The sequence below is a fragment of the Conger conger genome, chromosome 2 (genome assembly GCF_963514075.1).
Source record: "Conger conger chromosome 2, fConCon1.1, whole genome shotgun sequence".
Taxonomy (NCBI): Eukaryota; Metazoa; Chordata; class Actinopteri; order Anguilliformes; family Congridae; genus Conger; species Conger conger.
The window spans coordinates 76,708,466-76,725,195 of NC_083761.1; the positions used below are offsets into that span (position 1 = coordinate 76,708,466).

The window sequence follows — 16,730 nt, forward strand, 5'->3', positions numbered from 1 at the left end:
TTTTTACAGGCTCCTGCAGTAGGCTAGCTACAGGCCAGCGATTGTCAGCTGGCAGAAATCCATACTGAGTGTGAGTTCTGACAAGGACTTTTCACTTATTACAGTATGTGTGTCAGTAAGACCTTTTCGGCACGAACTTGGTCATAAAGTGGACTTTAGCATTGCTAGACACAGACCGGGCAACGTACGCAACACTGGAAACAGAATAAAAGATCACACACTCTGTTCCACACGGTGTTAGAAAGTGTTCTCCGGTGAGCCTCGTCCAAATGTGGAGTTTAACTAAAGACGGCGGAACCGCGCAGGCGAACCAGTTCTGCGATCAACACGGCTCTCCCTTTAGCTTGTACTGTATGGACGATGGAAAGTTAGTTTGTTCATCCTGTCGACTAGGTATCGAACACAATGGGCATGATCTCGTTGCAGTGCAGCAAGCTGCGCCAGTACTCAAGGTAGGCTCCGACAATCTTCCCAAAATGTTCCACGGGCTTGTTTGCCTGTTATCTGATACTTTAGAAAAAGCCCATTTCCCGTATCCTCCATGTTTTGCCTATTATTAATGTGATATTTTGATTTTTAAAATAACCAAATCGAGGGTTTGGTACGTAAGTGTCATTTTCCAAATTTTACAGGAGAGCCAAAACAAAATCAAAGAGTCTTTTTTCCCCCTTTATTTCAATGTAGTTAATGATGTCGCATTCTGTATTTTGCCGCTAGATATGTCATCAAGAGCTTTCTTCTGATAGACGAATATGAGTATTTGTCCCAAAATACGCCCACTTACGCCCCATACCCACCAAACCGTCGAAATATATAATAATTACTTTAAATTACCCTACACATTACACGCAAAGTATAAATAATAAACGGGGAAATCGGTGGTTTGTCTAAACTCGAATTTCAAAAGTTGTCAGGGTCTTTACTCTAGGAACTGGCAGTAAAATATTCCAGGAGGCTGTGTGGTTTCGTTTCCCCCTAAATGAGTAAATTTGGCATTGTGCTTATGATCGTTCATCAAATAGATTTTTAAAACAAACCAAATCGAGGGTTTGGTACGTAAGGGGCGTAAGTGTCATTTTCTGATTTTTACAGGAGAGCCTAAACAAAATCAACGAGGCTGTGTGGTTTCGTTTCCCCAGACATAAGTAACTTTGGCATTGTGCCTATTGTTCAGCCTTGTCCACAAGGTCAATCCGTTTTCTAGAGTATTTCTAAACAATGCATGTATAACCACTGGCCCAGGCTATGCACACATAAATATGTAGGAAGGGACAGATCTTGGGAAAAAATATGAGTAAAACCAGCTTCAAACCACTGTGTTGCCAAAAGATATGCAGTCCATACTTGTGAGGAGAAACATTTCCCTTTGTATCTACTGCATATCTAGCAGCAGCATGACGGTGTGAGACTCATTTAATACCTTGGGCCCTTTATGACATAAAGCCATTAAGCCAATGTCTACGTACTGTATCAGTGTGTTTCTAGTCCCAACCCCAAATTCCCATGGAGATCCATTCAAATCAAAAGAGTTTTAGTATGCCTGAACTATACGATATACGAAACCTGAAGATACGATATACGGACTCTGATGATGTTGATAAGCCATCAGGAAGACATATCATGCAAAGGATATGCAAACAAATAATGCAAAACATGACTGTTTTATTTTACATTATAATTTGTCTCGGGCATTGAAATGCATTGAAATGTAAAAAAAAGTGAGAAAACATGTAAAAAAATAAAAACCTTTAAAAACACACACTTGCTTTGCTTGCTTGCTGCTGTCCATCGTTGCCGAAGATGACGTCACTTCCTTGGGGTGAGTGGTGGAGTGTTGTGGCTACCGCTGCTGACGGCGGTGCCATTGAAGATGGCTATGAAGCCCAATCCTCGATTCACATGCCCTGCCACAGCTGGGGTACGTGAGGGCTGAGTCTAGTGATGCTAGGGGTTGTTGCGCATGGTGATGCCTGCGCTGTCGTTGTGCTTCTCTCTGGAATGTGCGTTTTGATTCTAGTAGGGCGACGCCAGACTTCACGGAGGTAGTCCAGACATGGCGGTCCATAGTAGTTGCTTCAAGATCCCCTGGCTTTATTCCACATTTCTTGAGCATGTCCTTGAGATGATCTTTGAACCTCCGTTTTTGTCCTCCAGGGTTCCTGCTGGCTCCCAGGAGCTGTCCATACAGGGTTTGTCTTGGGAGGCGATGTTCAGGCATCCTAATTACATGCCCGACCCAGCGGAGTTGGCGCTGTACTAAGGCTGCTTCCACACTGATTGTCTGGGTGCGTTGAAGGATGGTTGTATGGGGTATTCGGTCCTGCCATGTGACTTTTAGGATGCGCTGGAGGCACTTTATATTGAATGCCTCCAGTTGGCGTATGTGACGTCGGTAGGGGGTCCATGCATCAGCACCGTACAGTAAGGTAGAAACACAGACTGCTTGGTAGACTGCTACCTTAGTTGGTAACTTTAGGTTGTTGCTCTCGAAGACCCGAGAGCGCAGTCTGCCATAGGAAGATGAAGCACGATTGATTCGTGCTTGGATGTCATTGTCAATTTGACAGTTTGATGCAAGGATGCTGCCGAGGTAGCAGAATTGGTGGACCACTTTTAGTGGTGAACCGTGGATATTGAACACTGGGGGGGTGGGTACAGGAGCTGCAGACTGGACAATAATTTCCGTCTTTTGGGTGTTGATTTGAAGGCCAACAGCACAGTAAATTTCTGTTATTGTGTCCAGTGCATGTTGCATTGCGGCAGGGGTGCGAGCGATGAGGGCACAGTCATCTGCATATTGTAGCTCGTGTATAGTGATGGTTGTAGTCTTGGTGAAGGCTTGTAGACGGCGGAGGTTGAAAAGGTTGCCGTCAAAGCGGAAGCTGGATCCCATCGCCATCGGCTTGGAGAGACTTATGCGCAAGGAGAGTTACTGCTGCCAGAAAGAGGTTGAAAATCACTGGAGCAAGTACACAACCTTGTTTTACCCCTACCTGAACAGGGAAGGGTGGGGATTTTTGTCCACCGATGAACACACAGGCTTGCATGCCAGAGTGTAGCTGTTGAAGGATACTCAAGAATTTGGGTGGAACCCCAAACTTTGTGAGGATGCTCCAGAGTGCCTGCCGGTCAACTGTGTCGAAGGCTTTGGCTAGGTCCAGGAAAGCAATGTACAGGTCTTGATTTTGCTCTCTAGCCTTCTCTTGGATCTGCCTAGCGATGAAGATCATGTCACTAGTGCTACGGCTTTTCCTGAATCCACATTGGGTTTCAGGAAGAATGTTTTCTGTGATGTGCTGGGTCAAGCGGAACAGCATGACCCGTGCTAGCACCTTCCCAGCCACAGACAGGAGCGAAATGCCACGGCTGTTCCCACAGATGGCTTTATCTCCTTTCTTTTTATGGATTGTGATTATGTTTGTGTCTTTCCAGGTTTGGGGGACAGTTTCTTGAGACCATATTGCTTGTATGAGTTTGTATAGGTTAGATGTGAGGAAGTAGCCACCTTTCTTTAGGAACTCGGCAGGGAGCTAGCACTTTTATTGTTTTTGAGGCCTCTTACTGCTGCAAGGACCTCAGAGAAGGTGGGCGGATCATCCAGTTCTTGTACTGGTGGGAAATTTGGAAGTTTGGCTATGATAGAGTGGTCTGAGGGGTTTTGTTGGTTAAGGAGGCCATTGAAGTGTTCGGCCCAGCGTTCAATAATTAGTTTTTTGTCCTTATAAAGTGTTGAGCCATCAGTGGACCTTACTGGGGAGATGGCATGTCTTTGTGGTCCATAAAGTGACTTGACTGCTTGGTAGAAGGCGTGAGTGTTATTGGAGTCTGCAAAGGCTTGGATCTCATGAGCCTTTTTGAGCCACCATTCATTCTCCATGGTTCGGAGCTGCCTCTGGGTCTCCGCACGGATGGCTTTCCACCATGAGAGGAGGGAGGAGGACTGTGGGTTTGAGATATGGGAAGTATAAGCCTTATGTTTTGCTTCCAAGAGATGTTGAATTTCAGCAGAGTTGCTGTCAAACCAGTCCTGATGGTGTTTTTTGGCGAGGCCTAGTGATTCAGATGCAGCTGTGTGTATGGCTTAGCTGAGGTTAGCCCAGGCACGCTCAATGTTGAGGGTGTTGCTGCAGGGGTTGCTAGCTTGGGGGGTGGAGAGACCTTCATAGAGTTTCCAGCGGTAACTCGCCAGGGCATCAGGGGACTGGAGTCCCTGGATGTCTATTTTTCGGTGGGAGGGTTGTTTTTTGCGGTGAGGGCGCATCTTTAACTGGAATTTTGAGCGGATTAGACGATGGTCTGTCCAACACTCAGCGCCACGCATGGCCTGAGTTTTGGACACGTCATGCTGGTCCTGTTGACGAGTGATTATGTAGTCGAGTAGATGCCAGTGTTTAGATCGTGGGTGCATCCATGATGTTTTATGCTTGTTTTTCAGCTGAAATATGGTATTGGTGATGATCAATTGATGTTCAGCACAGAGTGAGAGAAGCCTTAGGCCATTGCTGTTTGAGTTGCCTATGCCATGTTTTCCAATAATTCCTTGCCAGAGTAGATTGTCGGTGCCCACTCTGGCATTGAAGTCTCCCATAAGGATGATTTTGTCGGAGGAAGGTGTTTTTGACAGTATACTGTCTAGGACCTCATAAAATGCATCCTTTAAACCATCGTCTGCAACCAGGGTTGGTGCGTATGCACTAATGAGGGTAGCAAAGCGGCCCTTGGCGAGTGGAATGTGCCAGGTCATTAGTCTTTCGCTGATTCCCTGGGGTGATTCTGGGATGTTACGAAGGAGTTTGGTTTTTACGGCAAAGCCAACTCTGTGTAGTCGTCGGGTGTCTTCTGGAAGGCCCTTCCAGAAGAAGGTGTATCCTTTCTCAACTTCTGTGAGCGAGTCCTCTCCTGAGAAACGGGTCTTGCTCAGGGCAGCAATGTCGATGTTGTATTTGCCAAGCTCGGGGGCAACAAGTGCGGTGCACCTGTGGGGTCTTGAAGCATCATCCAACATATCCAAGAGAGTTCGTACGTTCCAGGTTGCTAAGTTCAGATTCCGAACAGACAATGTTTAGGTCGCCTTTTCTGGACCCGTCCCCTGTCAAGGGGTGAGCAGTGCGGACCCTGAAAAGGGCTGCTCAGTCGCACAGGTAGCTGCCGAAGTAGGATGCTGTTCCCAAATCCCATCCATACAGCGACCATCTTGCCTGTGCCACCTCTGTGCAAGGCTCGAGCTAGAGGCTACCAGTCTTCATCCACGACCTGCCCCCACCGCTCTGCCTAGTCGCCAGAGGACTTTACAGTGGAAGTGATAGCTTGCGCAAAAGAATGGATTTAACGTGAAGGAGGGGTGCGCAGTCCCTGTCTCCACAGCTTGGCTCCACATTTCCAATATTCCGGTGGCACGAGGAGACTCGAGACGACCTTCTGGAGGGTGAAGTTGCAGGGGGCTGCCAGGTCTCAGTTTGTCGATCCTGCCTTTCGTGTGCTCCCGGACACAGATTTTTTCTTTTTGGGTTAACTCCCATAGCCATAACCCATAGCCGGGTTAACCCACATGGCAGTGGGGCAGTGGCTGGTGGGTGCCAGGGCATGTCCACATGGCTGTGGGCCTGTACACCTCACCTCTGGGGCCCACTGCTGCTCCGAGATCCCCTACCAATTTAGCCTGGAGTCACGAGACTGCCAGTTACCGTGTGCTGCCACGAGGAGGCATGGTAGGAGTCTTGGTGCAGGAGAGGCTATGTACTGGCCTCGGAAGACTTACGCACTCGGCTTCCTTTACCCAAGGCTGGGTTGGCCAGCGGCAGGGGCTAAGGGAGGGGGGGTCACATGCATCCCTACATGCAACGGCTCACTAGCATGCTGCACTAGACGCATCACAGCACCCTGTGATATTACATCACACACACACAAACACACACACGTGCACGCACACACACAGACACACACACAGACAGACACACGCATACACGCATGAACACACACACATGCGCACACACAGACACAAACACACAGAAACACACGCATACACAGATGCACACACACACAGTCACTCATGCACATACACACGCATGCACACACACACACACACATGCACACACACACACACACACACACACGTATGCACAGTCACTCACGCACACACCCACGCACTCATGTAGCCAAACAGGTTGTGCTTGTTGCCTGTCTGTGTACGTTCCTCTGTGATTCCGTCCAGAGTCAGTGCCTCTGATGTGTGCCATTCCAGGAAATCGTCGGGGATTCTCGAGGGACCTTGACCATGAAGTTGGAGGGGCATGAAGAAGCTCGCCTCACCTTAAATACGATGAGCTGGCACGTTAAGGTACGACTTACCTTCTGTTTACAGATCTATAAAAACAGTATGACACGCTTGTGGATGAACACCCCTGAAAAATGCTTCTGCCGTTTTCTGTTCCAGAGCCAGGCCCAGCAGACGGAGAGAGAGATAAAAGACGAGTTTGAGAAACTCCATCAGTTTCTGCAGAAGGAAGAGGAGGTCAGGATCGCCGCAGTGAGGGAGGAAGAGGAGCGGAAGAGTCAGATGATGAAGCAGAGGATTGAGAAGATAACGATGGAGATGTCCTTCATCTCAAACACAATCAGCACCATAGAGAAGGAACTGCAAGCTGAAGACATCTCCTTCCTGCAGGCATGAATAAATTGATATCAGTGCAATCTGACAGTAATGTTTCACTCATTGTGCATAAATAAAAATGATTTTGATCCACGTAAAGTATCAACATACGAATATAATTTGGTATAATTTTTATTTCATTCTTTTCTGAATTTCCAGGGCTATTCACGCACAATTAAAAGGTATGTCTGTTTGCTTCTGTGCCCCCCCTCTTTTCTGTCCTTTACTCTTTTCCTTCTTAAATTATTTTTCTGTTCTCTGTTCCTCTCACCTCCTGTCTTTATTTCAGCTCTTTATTGCCCTCCTACTCTTCTTTTTATGTCCCACATCAAATTCCCACACTTCTTCTCTCTAAACACACAAATACGCACACACTCACTCACCTGCTCATACGCAAACCCCCCCCCCAAAGTTCTAGTTGTAGTGCATGGAGTAGCAAAGTTTTGACTAGTGAAAAAGGAAAAATATCATGTCTGTTGAGGGTGGCCTGTAGCGTAGTGGTTAAGCTAAATGACTGGGACCTGCAAGGTCGGTGGTTCGATCCCCGGTGTAGCGACAATAAGATCCGCACAGCCGTTGGGCCCTTGAGCAAGGCCCTTAACCCTGCATTGTTCCAGGGGAGGATTGTCTCCTGCTTAGTCTAATCAACTGTACGTCACTCTGCATAAGAGCATCTGCCAAATGCAAGTACTGTAATATAATGGTGGTAAAATAAAAGAATAATGTGCCAAATACCCAGTACACCCAAACAGCACTGATCCCGGGCTTTCCCCCTCAGGATCTGGCAATCCCTGCAGGATCCTCAGAGCTCTGGAATGTTCTCCAGCGTTGTGACCCAGTTAATTAATCGGATGAAGACTTCATTCTCGACACCAGGGCAGGTAAAACATCATTCCCTTCCTTTTTCTCTCTCAAATATCGCCCCCTGCAGGTGCAAGGTGCAAAGCTGGAAAAACAACTGGCTTAAATTACTCTGGGAATCAAATTCTGCATTACCTTTCATTACAAATGGAAAACTTGAAAAAAAAAACAGTTTCATACACAATATAAACAATGTGACTATAAACACAAGACTGTTTTTCTTGTTTTGTAGATCCATAATGACACCTTGACAAGGTAAGATTGGTGGGGCACAAAAATACCCTTTCAACTTATCACTGATCTCAACCTGTTTTAATTTATTTTCCTTGATTAAGAAGCATGCCAAAAATATGACTAATCAATTGACAAGTAACAAACACAGCTTCTTCATATTATGTTAGGGGGACTAAATAATAAATTCAACCCTGACCTGATATTTTACACAGGATCTACGGCACACCACTGAAACCTGAGCCAATCACAAACGGTTTGATTGATGTGGGCAAACACCTGGGCAATCTCAAGTATAGGGTCTGGGAGAAGATGCTGTGGACTCTTCAGTACAGTGAGTACTAGATGTTACTGGCAGTTATTACTTACTAATATCATACCTATTACACTTGTGAGCAGCTAACATGCTTCAGCTACAAGTTTGAAAATGAGACCTTTTCAGTTTATAATTGTATGTTAAGGTACAGAATGAGAGCTACACAACGTATCACTTGGTGAGATTGAGTAAATACCCCTGGAGATATGATTGATTGAATGTTGCATTTTTGCAAAACACAGTTTTGAGAAAAGTGGCTTTAATGATTTTGTTGTGAAAAAAATACATTAAAGATAATATATGAAATAGTTATATAGTGCCTAACCCAAAGCTTGCTTTGATTAGGATGGTGTTTTTAAACATAGTTTCTGGAAAATATGAAATACAGTGGTGTGAAAAAGTGTTTCTGTGTGTCCTGATTTCTTATTTTTTTGCATGTTTCTCACACTTAAATGTTTCAGATCATCAAACAAATTTAAATATTATTCAAAGACAACACAAGTAAACACAAAATGCAGTTTTAAAATGAAGGTTTTTATTATTAAGGGAGAAAAAAAATCCAAACCTACATGGCCCTGTCTGAAAAAGTGATTGCCCCCCCTGTTAAAACATAACTTAACTGTGGTTTATCACACCTGAGTTCAATTTCTCTAGCCACACCCAGGCCTGATTACTGCCACACTTGTTCTCAATCAAGAAATCACTTAAATAGGACCTGCCTGACAAAGTGAAGTAGACCCAATGATCCTCAAAAGCTAGACATCATGCCGAGATCTAAAGAAATTCAGGAACAAATGAGAAAGAAAGTAATTGAGATCTATCAGTCTGGAAAAGGTTATAAAGCCATTTCTAAAGCTTTGGGACTCCAGCGAACCACAGTGAGAGCCATTATCCACAAATGACAAAAACATGGAACAGTGGTGAACCTTCCCAGGAGTGACCGGCTGACCAAAATTATCCCAAGAGCGCAGCGACGACTCATCCAAGAGGTCACAAAAGACCCCGCAACAACATCCAAAGAACTGCAGGCCTCACTTGCCTCAGTTAAGGTCAGTGTTCATGACTCCACCATGAGAAAGAGACTGGGCAAAAATGGCCTGCATGGCAGAGTTCCAAGACGAAAACCACTGCTGAGCAAAAAGAACATTAAGGCTTGTCTCAATTTTGCCAGAAAACATCTTGATGATCCCCAAGACTTTTGGGAAAATACTCTGTGGTCTGAAGAGACAAAAGTTGAACTTTTTGTCAGGTGTGTGTCCCATTACATCTGGCGTAGAAGTAACACTGCATTTCAGAAAAAGAACATCATACCAACAGTAAAATATGGTGGTGGTAGTGTGATGGTCTGGGGCTGTTTTGCTGCTTCAGGACCTGGAAGACTTGCTGTGATGAATGGAACCATGAATTCTGCTGTCTACCAAAAAATCCTGAAGGAAAATGTCCGGCCATCTGTTTGTGACCTCAAGCTGAAACGAACTTGGGTTCTGCAGCAGGACAATGATCCAAAACACACCAGCAAGTCCACCTCTGAATGGCTGAAGAAAAACAAAATGAAGACTTTGGAGTGGCCTAGTCAAAGTCCTGACCTGAATCCTATTGAGATGCTGTGGCATGACCTTAAAATGCTCGAAAACCCTCCAATGTGGCTGAATTACAACAATTCTGCAAAGATGAGTGGGCCAAAATTCCTCCACAGCGCTGTAAGAGACTCATTGCAAGTTATCGCAAACGCTTGATTACAGTTGTTGCTGCTAAGGGTGGCGCAACCAGTTATTAGGTTTAGGGGGCAATCACTTTTTCACACAGGGCCATGTAGGTTTGGATTTTTTTTCTCCCTTAATAATAAAAACCTTCATTTAAAAACTGCATTTTGTGTTTACTTGTGTTGTCTTTGACTAATATTTAAATTTGTTTGATCTGAAACATTGTGACAAACATGCAAAAAAATAAGAAATCAGGAAGGGGGCAAACACTTTTTCACACCACTGTACATATTGCAGGACTCAACACTTCCCTCATTATTTTGTCATGACTCTCCCCAGTATCATGCAGTTAACCAGCATGTGGAAATCCAATGTGTCATTAAACCAAAGCACACACTAGTCCAGCATATAGTGGCTATAGGAATCACACCTACACGATACAAAGTTTCACAAGCATAGCGACTGTATGATATCGTTCCACAATGTTCCACTGTATTGTTCTGTGAAGTGTAATTTGGAAGATGGAGGATCCATGTACACTCAGTGAGCACTTTATTAGACTTCTACTGCTGTAGCCTATCCACTTAGAGTTATGATGCATTGTGTGTTCAGAGATGCTCTTCTGCATACCACTGTTGTAGTGTGTGGTTATTTGCATTACTGTCACCTTCTTGTCAGCTTTGACGTCTCTCACTAACAAGGCATTGCTGTCTGCAGAACTGCTGCTAACTGGTTTGTATTTTAGTTTTTTGCACCATTCTTTGCAAATTCTAGAGACTAGTGTGTGTGAAAATCCCAGGAGATCAGCAGTTTCTGAGATACTAAAACCACCCTGTCTGCCACCAACAATCATTCCACGGTTTCCACGAAAGTTTGTTTTGGACAGCAAAAAGTATGATGATCGAATTTAGAAAATTTGTTGAATGGTAGATCTGATATTCAGAAATGCGATTCTGGTATTAACTCAATTTTGACCGCATAGTAATTTTTGTATCGTTTTTTGCCTTTTACTTCTTTTTTACGCTCAAATAATTGATATGTGTCTCCTTATAGAGCGAGAGAACAGGGTCGGCACTGACCGTTCCAACAGCACACATCTATCTATCTATCTCTCTCTCTCTCGCTCTCTCTCTCCAGCTCCTGTGACTCTGGACCCCAACACTGCTACTCCATGTCTCTCTCTCTCTCGGGAACTGACCACTATGAAGTTCTGTACAGACAACCTTCAGCTCCCCGACAACCCAGAGAGGTTCACCTTCGGAGCCCAAATATTGGGGTCCCAGGGCTTCACCTCCGGGATACACCGGTGGGATGTGGAGGTGGGGGACAACTCCAACTGGGCGGTGGGAGTGGCCACACAACCCACTGAGAGGAAGGGAGAAACCACTGGGCGGGTTTTAGCCCTGTACAACATGAATGGTCACTACCATACCACTGGAATGGGGTTCATTTCAGTGAGAAATAAGCTGCGTAGGGTGCGGGTAGAACTGGACTGGAACAGGGGAAGCGTGACCTTCTCTGACCCAGGCTGTTCTGACCCCATCACTGCCATGAAATTCTATCACAGAGAGCGGCTGTTTCCATATTTCCAGAGCTCGTGCAAGGAACACCCTCTGCAGATCTCTCCAGATGAGGTCAGCATCGCTATAGAAACTCCGAAGTACGGAATGAGCTATATTGTTTCTGGAATGTTTCATTGGCTTGGTTCAAAATGAATTAAAGCCTCAAAGTATGAGATGACAAATGTGTGATTAGAGTGGTTGTAACTGAACATTCCAACGCTGATGTAACAATCACTACTGGTAAAAGAAAGCAACGGAGTTCTAGAACACCGACTATGGAAAAAAGTATAAAAAAAAGAAAAGAAAACAAACATTCTTCAGGGCTAGAAGCCAAAAAACTAAAAGTGTTAGCACTCATACTGCCCACACCAGGAGGATGTAGTATTGGTTTTCCTTACATATGAAACATGGAAATCAGCTGTGCAGCTGTATAGTGCGCTACCAGTGTTCCATTAAACACATTTGTAGGCCTTTAGCTCTCATGTTTAGAAATTGCATACTATTCTTTCACATAATTGAATTATTTTCCTGTTTATAAATGTAGAAAAGGTATATTCTCATCTGTCAAATTGCTTGATCAGGCTTTCTATATGGCAGGTATTCACACTCTACTGTCTCTATATGTATCATTGTGTAGACTAATTACTACTATATTGCAACATTTATATTATATAATACAATACTTTTATTCAACTGCTTTGTAGGGTAAATGTTCTTATTTTCTGTAACTGCATTTTCTGGCTGTGGATTGCTTAATATTATTTGATTTAATGTACTCTTCTTAATTAGTATTTGAATGTAGACTTTGTCAACAAATTAACTATGAGATGCTTCCATAAACTATTCTGTGAATTTAAAGTGAGATGCATGAATGAAGACGATGGCAATTATTGCATGTAATTATTCTGAATAAACTATCATTTTAATAAGCTACAAATTTAAGTGTGGGTCTACCTCTTTTTGTATATTACCGTAAATCCTTTATTTACTTAGGCTGCACAAAGCACAGGCCTTTATTTGGGGCAGGCTTGTATTTGAGGCAGGCCTTTATTTCTTATTAGGCTTCTGGTGTAGAATTTTATTCTTAGAAATAAAGTAAAAGGCTACACTTAAAGTGGGCCAACACTGTTCAACACTTCCTGTAACCGTTCAGAAATCAATTAGTGTAGTCTAATCAGGAAACACCATTTGGTAAGTCATAGTGTCAGTCTTAACAGACTTAGTTTATTGCAAATATTCTCAAACACAATAAATCACATGCAAGCCCAGAATCCATAAAATAACAACTTGCCAGACACGCCTTCATAAAGAATAACAAATTAGCGTAGATAACAGCAAGTTAAGGATCTTTTTTTCGTAAAGTGCGTTTTATTTTGAGACATGCGTTTCGTTTGGAGCAGCATACCGGCAGGCTATCAAAAGATTTTCGCTTTGGTTTGGGATTTAATTTACTTTTGGACTGTTTGATTCTATTGCAAAATGTTGGGACTGATGGGCACTGAAATCTGGGGGGTATTTGATGGTTCACTGTTAAGTTTTATGTAGTTGAAAGAGTGTCGGGATTTCCACCCGTCTGTTTATTGCGAGCTAAGGCAGCCGCTTTCATTCATTCATTGAACGTGCGCTGTGCTGTAAATATATGGAAACCTTATTGCGTAGCCAAGTAGCCTAAATTGAGTTAATGTTTAATTTTGCCTTCGTTTCATTAAATTCGTAGGCTGGAATGCCTCGCGGTAACAATTGTGTTTAAATGTATGTATGTTTATAAATGTATGGCAGGGGTCGGCAACCCTGGTCCTGGAGAGCCGCAGGGTGTGCTGGCTTTCGTTGTTACTTGGCATTAATTGATCAATGAAAGCCGTTGATTGCACAGTTAACTCACCTCACCTGGTTTCTTGGGTCTGAATCGGTTGTTTATTTTAAGGTGGAGACGAAAGCCAGCACACCCTGCGGCTCTCCAGGACCAGGGTTGCCGACCCCTGCTCTACAGGCTGCGCCACCGAGACACCCGGACAGGGAGTCTTTTAACAACATTCTACAGTGATACAGCGGTGTTATAACGTGTTTGATATCGAAACCTCGGTCAGAGTTTACGACGAGGATACATGCTAGTTAGCTCGACGTAGCTTGCCGTTGGAGGATCCAAGGACTTTGTATAAGAGTAGCCAGCCCGGTCACTTCTTCACACATCGTCTCCAAGATCTCCGTGGACCGCAGTGACGACGTCTCCACACACAGCGCCGCCGACATTGCGTTGCTATCGCGGTGAGGAGGACAACCAGCGCAAGTTTGTTTTGGTTTCTCTCGCGGCGCTTTGGCCGCGAAGCAGCCATTTTGTTTGAGGCTTCACCGAACGCTAGCATCGATACAGGCCTGCATCTCTCTGCTGACAACTGGTTGCGTACCCAATGTTACTGCATTTAGGTTATATATTTGCCGGCGTAGTTTTAGGTTTGAAACTAAAAGTGTGGTTTAAATATGTTGACTGAACTGTGTTTTGAGTGAATGCATAGCAGTTAAAGAACTGAAAAGCAAGCCATTCATTTGTGTTTATCTGTTATATTTCTATGTGTATATTTGTATATAACATCTTTTTCAAGTAAATAGTTTAAACTTCTCTTGGATATTTGCCTGTCTGTGGGTAGCTTATTTGATACTGAGAGTAAGCTAACAGTGAAAAGGTTTACAGTAGCCTACATTTAGTGAATTATTTCATTAGAGCATTGATTAACACTAGAGAGAGTGATCTCTCGCTATATAGGAATTCGGGGAGCGCACTCCACACTAATAGCCAGACACGCTAGGGGGCGCTACATGTACACTGCTTCAGCCTTTGGCAAGCTACTTAGAAGGGGGCGGCAAGCGACTGGTAGCTTGAGAGCAACGTGTTGGACAACGACTTTTCATTGGCAACAGTATTAAACCAACCATCAACATAAAATATTACGAAGAGCTCTTTTATTTCATTGAGTTAAATCGAAACAATGTCTTCTAGTGTTCATGGACTGATAGCCCTACTGGTAGGCAATATTACCCCGGCTTGTATTTGGGGGCCGGCCTTTATTTGTCTGAATCGACCACGCCCCCGGCTATTATCCGAGGCCCGGCTTCAAATAGAATCCCGGACACAATTTGAGGATTTACTGTAGGAAACTTTTTAGTTTTTTTTATTATGTAACCACAACGTCGGTCAGGTGTTCAGTAAGTCCCAGGCCTGCTCCCTGCCTCCTCACTGCTCGTACGACTGTCGACCTGCTTCCCGACACCACTCCCCCTAGAGGTCATCTGTTCTCCTTGTCTGCCCCAGTGACCCAAGCCCTGGAGAAATACATTAACGAGTCCCTGGCTGCTGGTCTCATCCATCCCTCCTCTTCTCCAGCCGGTGCTGGCTTCTTTTTCATGGAGATGAAGGACAAGTCCCTCCATCCCTGCATCGACAACCATGGACTTAATGACATCACAGTCAAAAACCAATATCCCATTCCTCTGGTCTCATCTGCTTTCTCATCACTGCAAGGCTGCCAGTTCTTCACTAAGCTGGAACTCCACTATGCTTGCCACCTTGTCTGTGACGTGGACGAGTGGAAGACGGCCTTCAATACCCCCAGTGGCCACTATAAGTACCTGGTCCTGCCTTTTGGACTCACTAACGCCCCCGCTGTCTTCCAGAACCTCATCAGCAACGTCCTCAAGTTTGTATTGTACCTGGACGACATACTCATCTTTGGAAGAACACATGAGTCACGTCCGCCACGTCCTCCAACGTCTCCTGGAGAATTAGTTATTCATAAAAGCAGATAAGTGTGAATTCCACCGCTCCACCAACTAGTTCCTTGGCTTTGTTGTCTCCAGGGGGCAGATCAAAATGGCTCCCGAGAAGACCACCACGGTAGCTAATTGTCCTGAGCTAAAGAAACACTTCCCCTCGAGGTGGACGCGGTAGTATCCCAGATATCCCTGGACAATAAGGTACACCCCTGTGCCTTCTTCTCTCGCTGCCTCTCACACTCAGAGAGAAACTACTGCATTAGTGACTGTGAGCTCCTGGTGGTGAAGCTAGCATTTGAAGAGTGGCGCCACCTTCTGGGGGGAACTGCCATCCCGCTCATTGTCTGGACCGACCACTGCAACCTGGAGTACCTGAGTTTGACCAAGAGACTGAACCCGGTGGTCCCTGTTTTTTAAGTGTTCTGCCTGGCGACCACGGCTTGCCCCTGGAGGCGACCACGGCTTGCCCCTGGAGATGACTCTCCACCCCTAGAGCAACGGGCAGATGGAGCCCATGAACCAGGAGTTGGAAAAAACCCTACGCTGCTAGGTGGAAAAATTGCCTTCCTCATGGATCGACTCTCTCCCTTGGAGGGAGTACGCCCACAATTTTCTACCCGTCTCCTCCACCGGTCTGTCCCCTTTCGCCTGCTGCCTGGGCTATCAGTCACCCCTGTTCCCCTGAATATATGTTCTGCCTGGGCTATTGGGTTTGTTCTGGTGCCTGACAAGAGCTTTAAAAAACCACCAATAATACACCAAATAAATCAAACAAGTTGCACTGATTCTGTGGTTATTCCGTCGGAACCTGGCATTCCCTGCAGGATCCTCAGGATTCTACCCAAAGCTCGTGACCATAGGTGAGGGTTGGGACGTAGATCGACCAGTAAATCGAGAGCTTTGCCTTCCGGCTCAGCTCCCTCTTCACCACGACGGTCCGGTGCAACGCCCGCATTACTGCTGACGCTGCACCGATCCGCCTGCCGATCTCATGCTCCCTTCTACCCTCACTCGTGAACAAGACCCCGACATACTTGAACTCCTTCACTTGGGGCAAAGACTCATTCCAAACCCGGAGTGAGCAATCCACCGTTTTCTGGCAGAGAACTATAGCCTTGGACTTGGAGGTGCTGACTCTCATCCCGGCCGCTTCACACTCGGCTGCAAACCACTCCAGTGCGTGCTGAAGGTCACGGTCCGATGGAAGCTATAAACTCTCCTCACCTCGGCTGCGCCTTGAGGTCCTGTCCATGAATACCACAAACAGGACCGGTGACAAGGGGCAACCTTGGCGGAGTCCAACACCCACAGGAAACGTGCTTGACTTTGTGCCGGGAATGCGGACACAGCGGACACAGCTCTCACTTCTGGCTCGTAACAACGGCCCCAGTACCCCATACTCCTGCAGTACACCCCACAGGGTTCCCCGGGGGACACGGTCGAAAGCCTTCTCCAAGTCCACAAAGCACATGTGGACTGGATGGGCAAACTCCAATGACCCCGCCAGCAACCCTGCCAAGGTAAAGAGCTGGTCCACTGTTCCACGACCAGGACGGAAGCCACATTGCTCCTCCTGAATCCAAGGTTCGACCGTCGGTCGGAGCCTCCTTTCCAGCACCCTAGAGTAAGCTTTCCCAGGG

General features: G+C 45.5%; 1 protein-coding gene across 1 annotated transcript; it reads left to right on the forward strand.

Annotated features, from left to right (window-relative positions):
* The first annotated feature begins 255 nt into the window (after nucleotides 1-255).
* On the forward strand, nucleotides 256-12,259 carry LOC133122179 (zinc-binding protein A33-like). The gene is made up of 8 exons (XM_061231988.1): nucleotides 256-452; nucleotides 6,242-6,337; nucleotides 6,434-6,664; nucleotides 6,809-6,831; nucleotides 7,428-7,530; nucleotides 7,743-7,765; nucleotides 7,957-8,075; nucleotides 10,898-12,259. Exons 1-8 carry the CDS (start codon nucleotides 270-272, stop codon nucleotides 11,473-11,475), a joined length of 1,356 nt encoding a protein of 451 aa, XP_061087972.1. The 5' UTR covers nucleotides 256-269; the 3' UTR covers nucleotides 11,476-12,259.
* Nucleotides 12,260-16,730: the final 4,471 nt, after the last annotated feature.

Excerpts from the sequence above, each read along its gene's own strand:
- LOC133122179 (XM_061231988.1), top strand. The coding sequence starts at position 270 with ATGTGGAGTTTAACTAAAGACGGCGGAACCGCGCAGGCGAACCAGTTC. Across the intron at positions 6,338-6,433 it reads CGATGAGCTGGCACGTTAAG|AGCCAGGCCCAGCAGACGGA; the intron begins GTACGACTTACC and ends TTTCTGTTCCAG. Across the intron at positions 7,531-7,742 it reads CATTCTCGACACCAGGGCAG|ATCCATAATGACACCTTGAC; the intron begins GTAAAACATCAT and ends CTTGTTTTGTAG.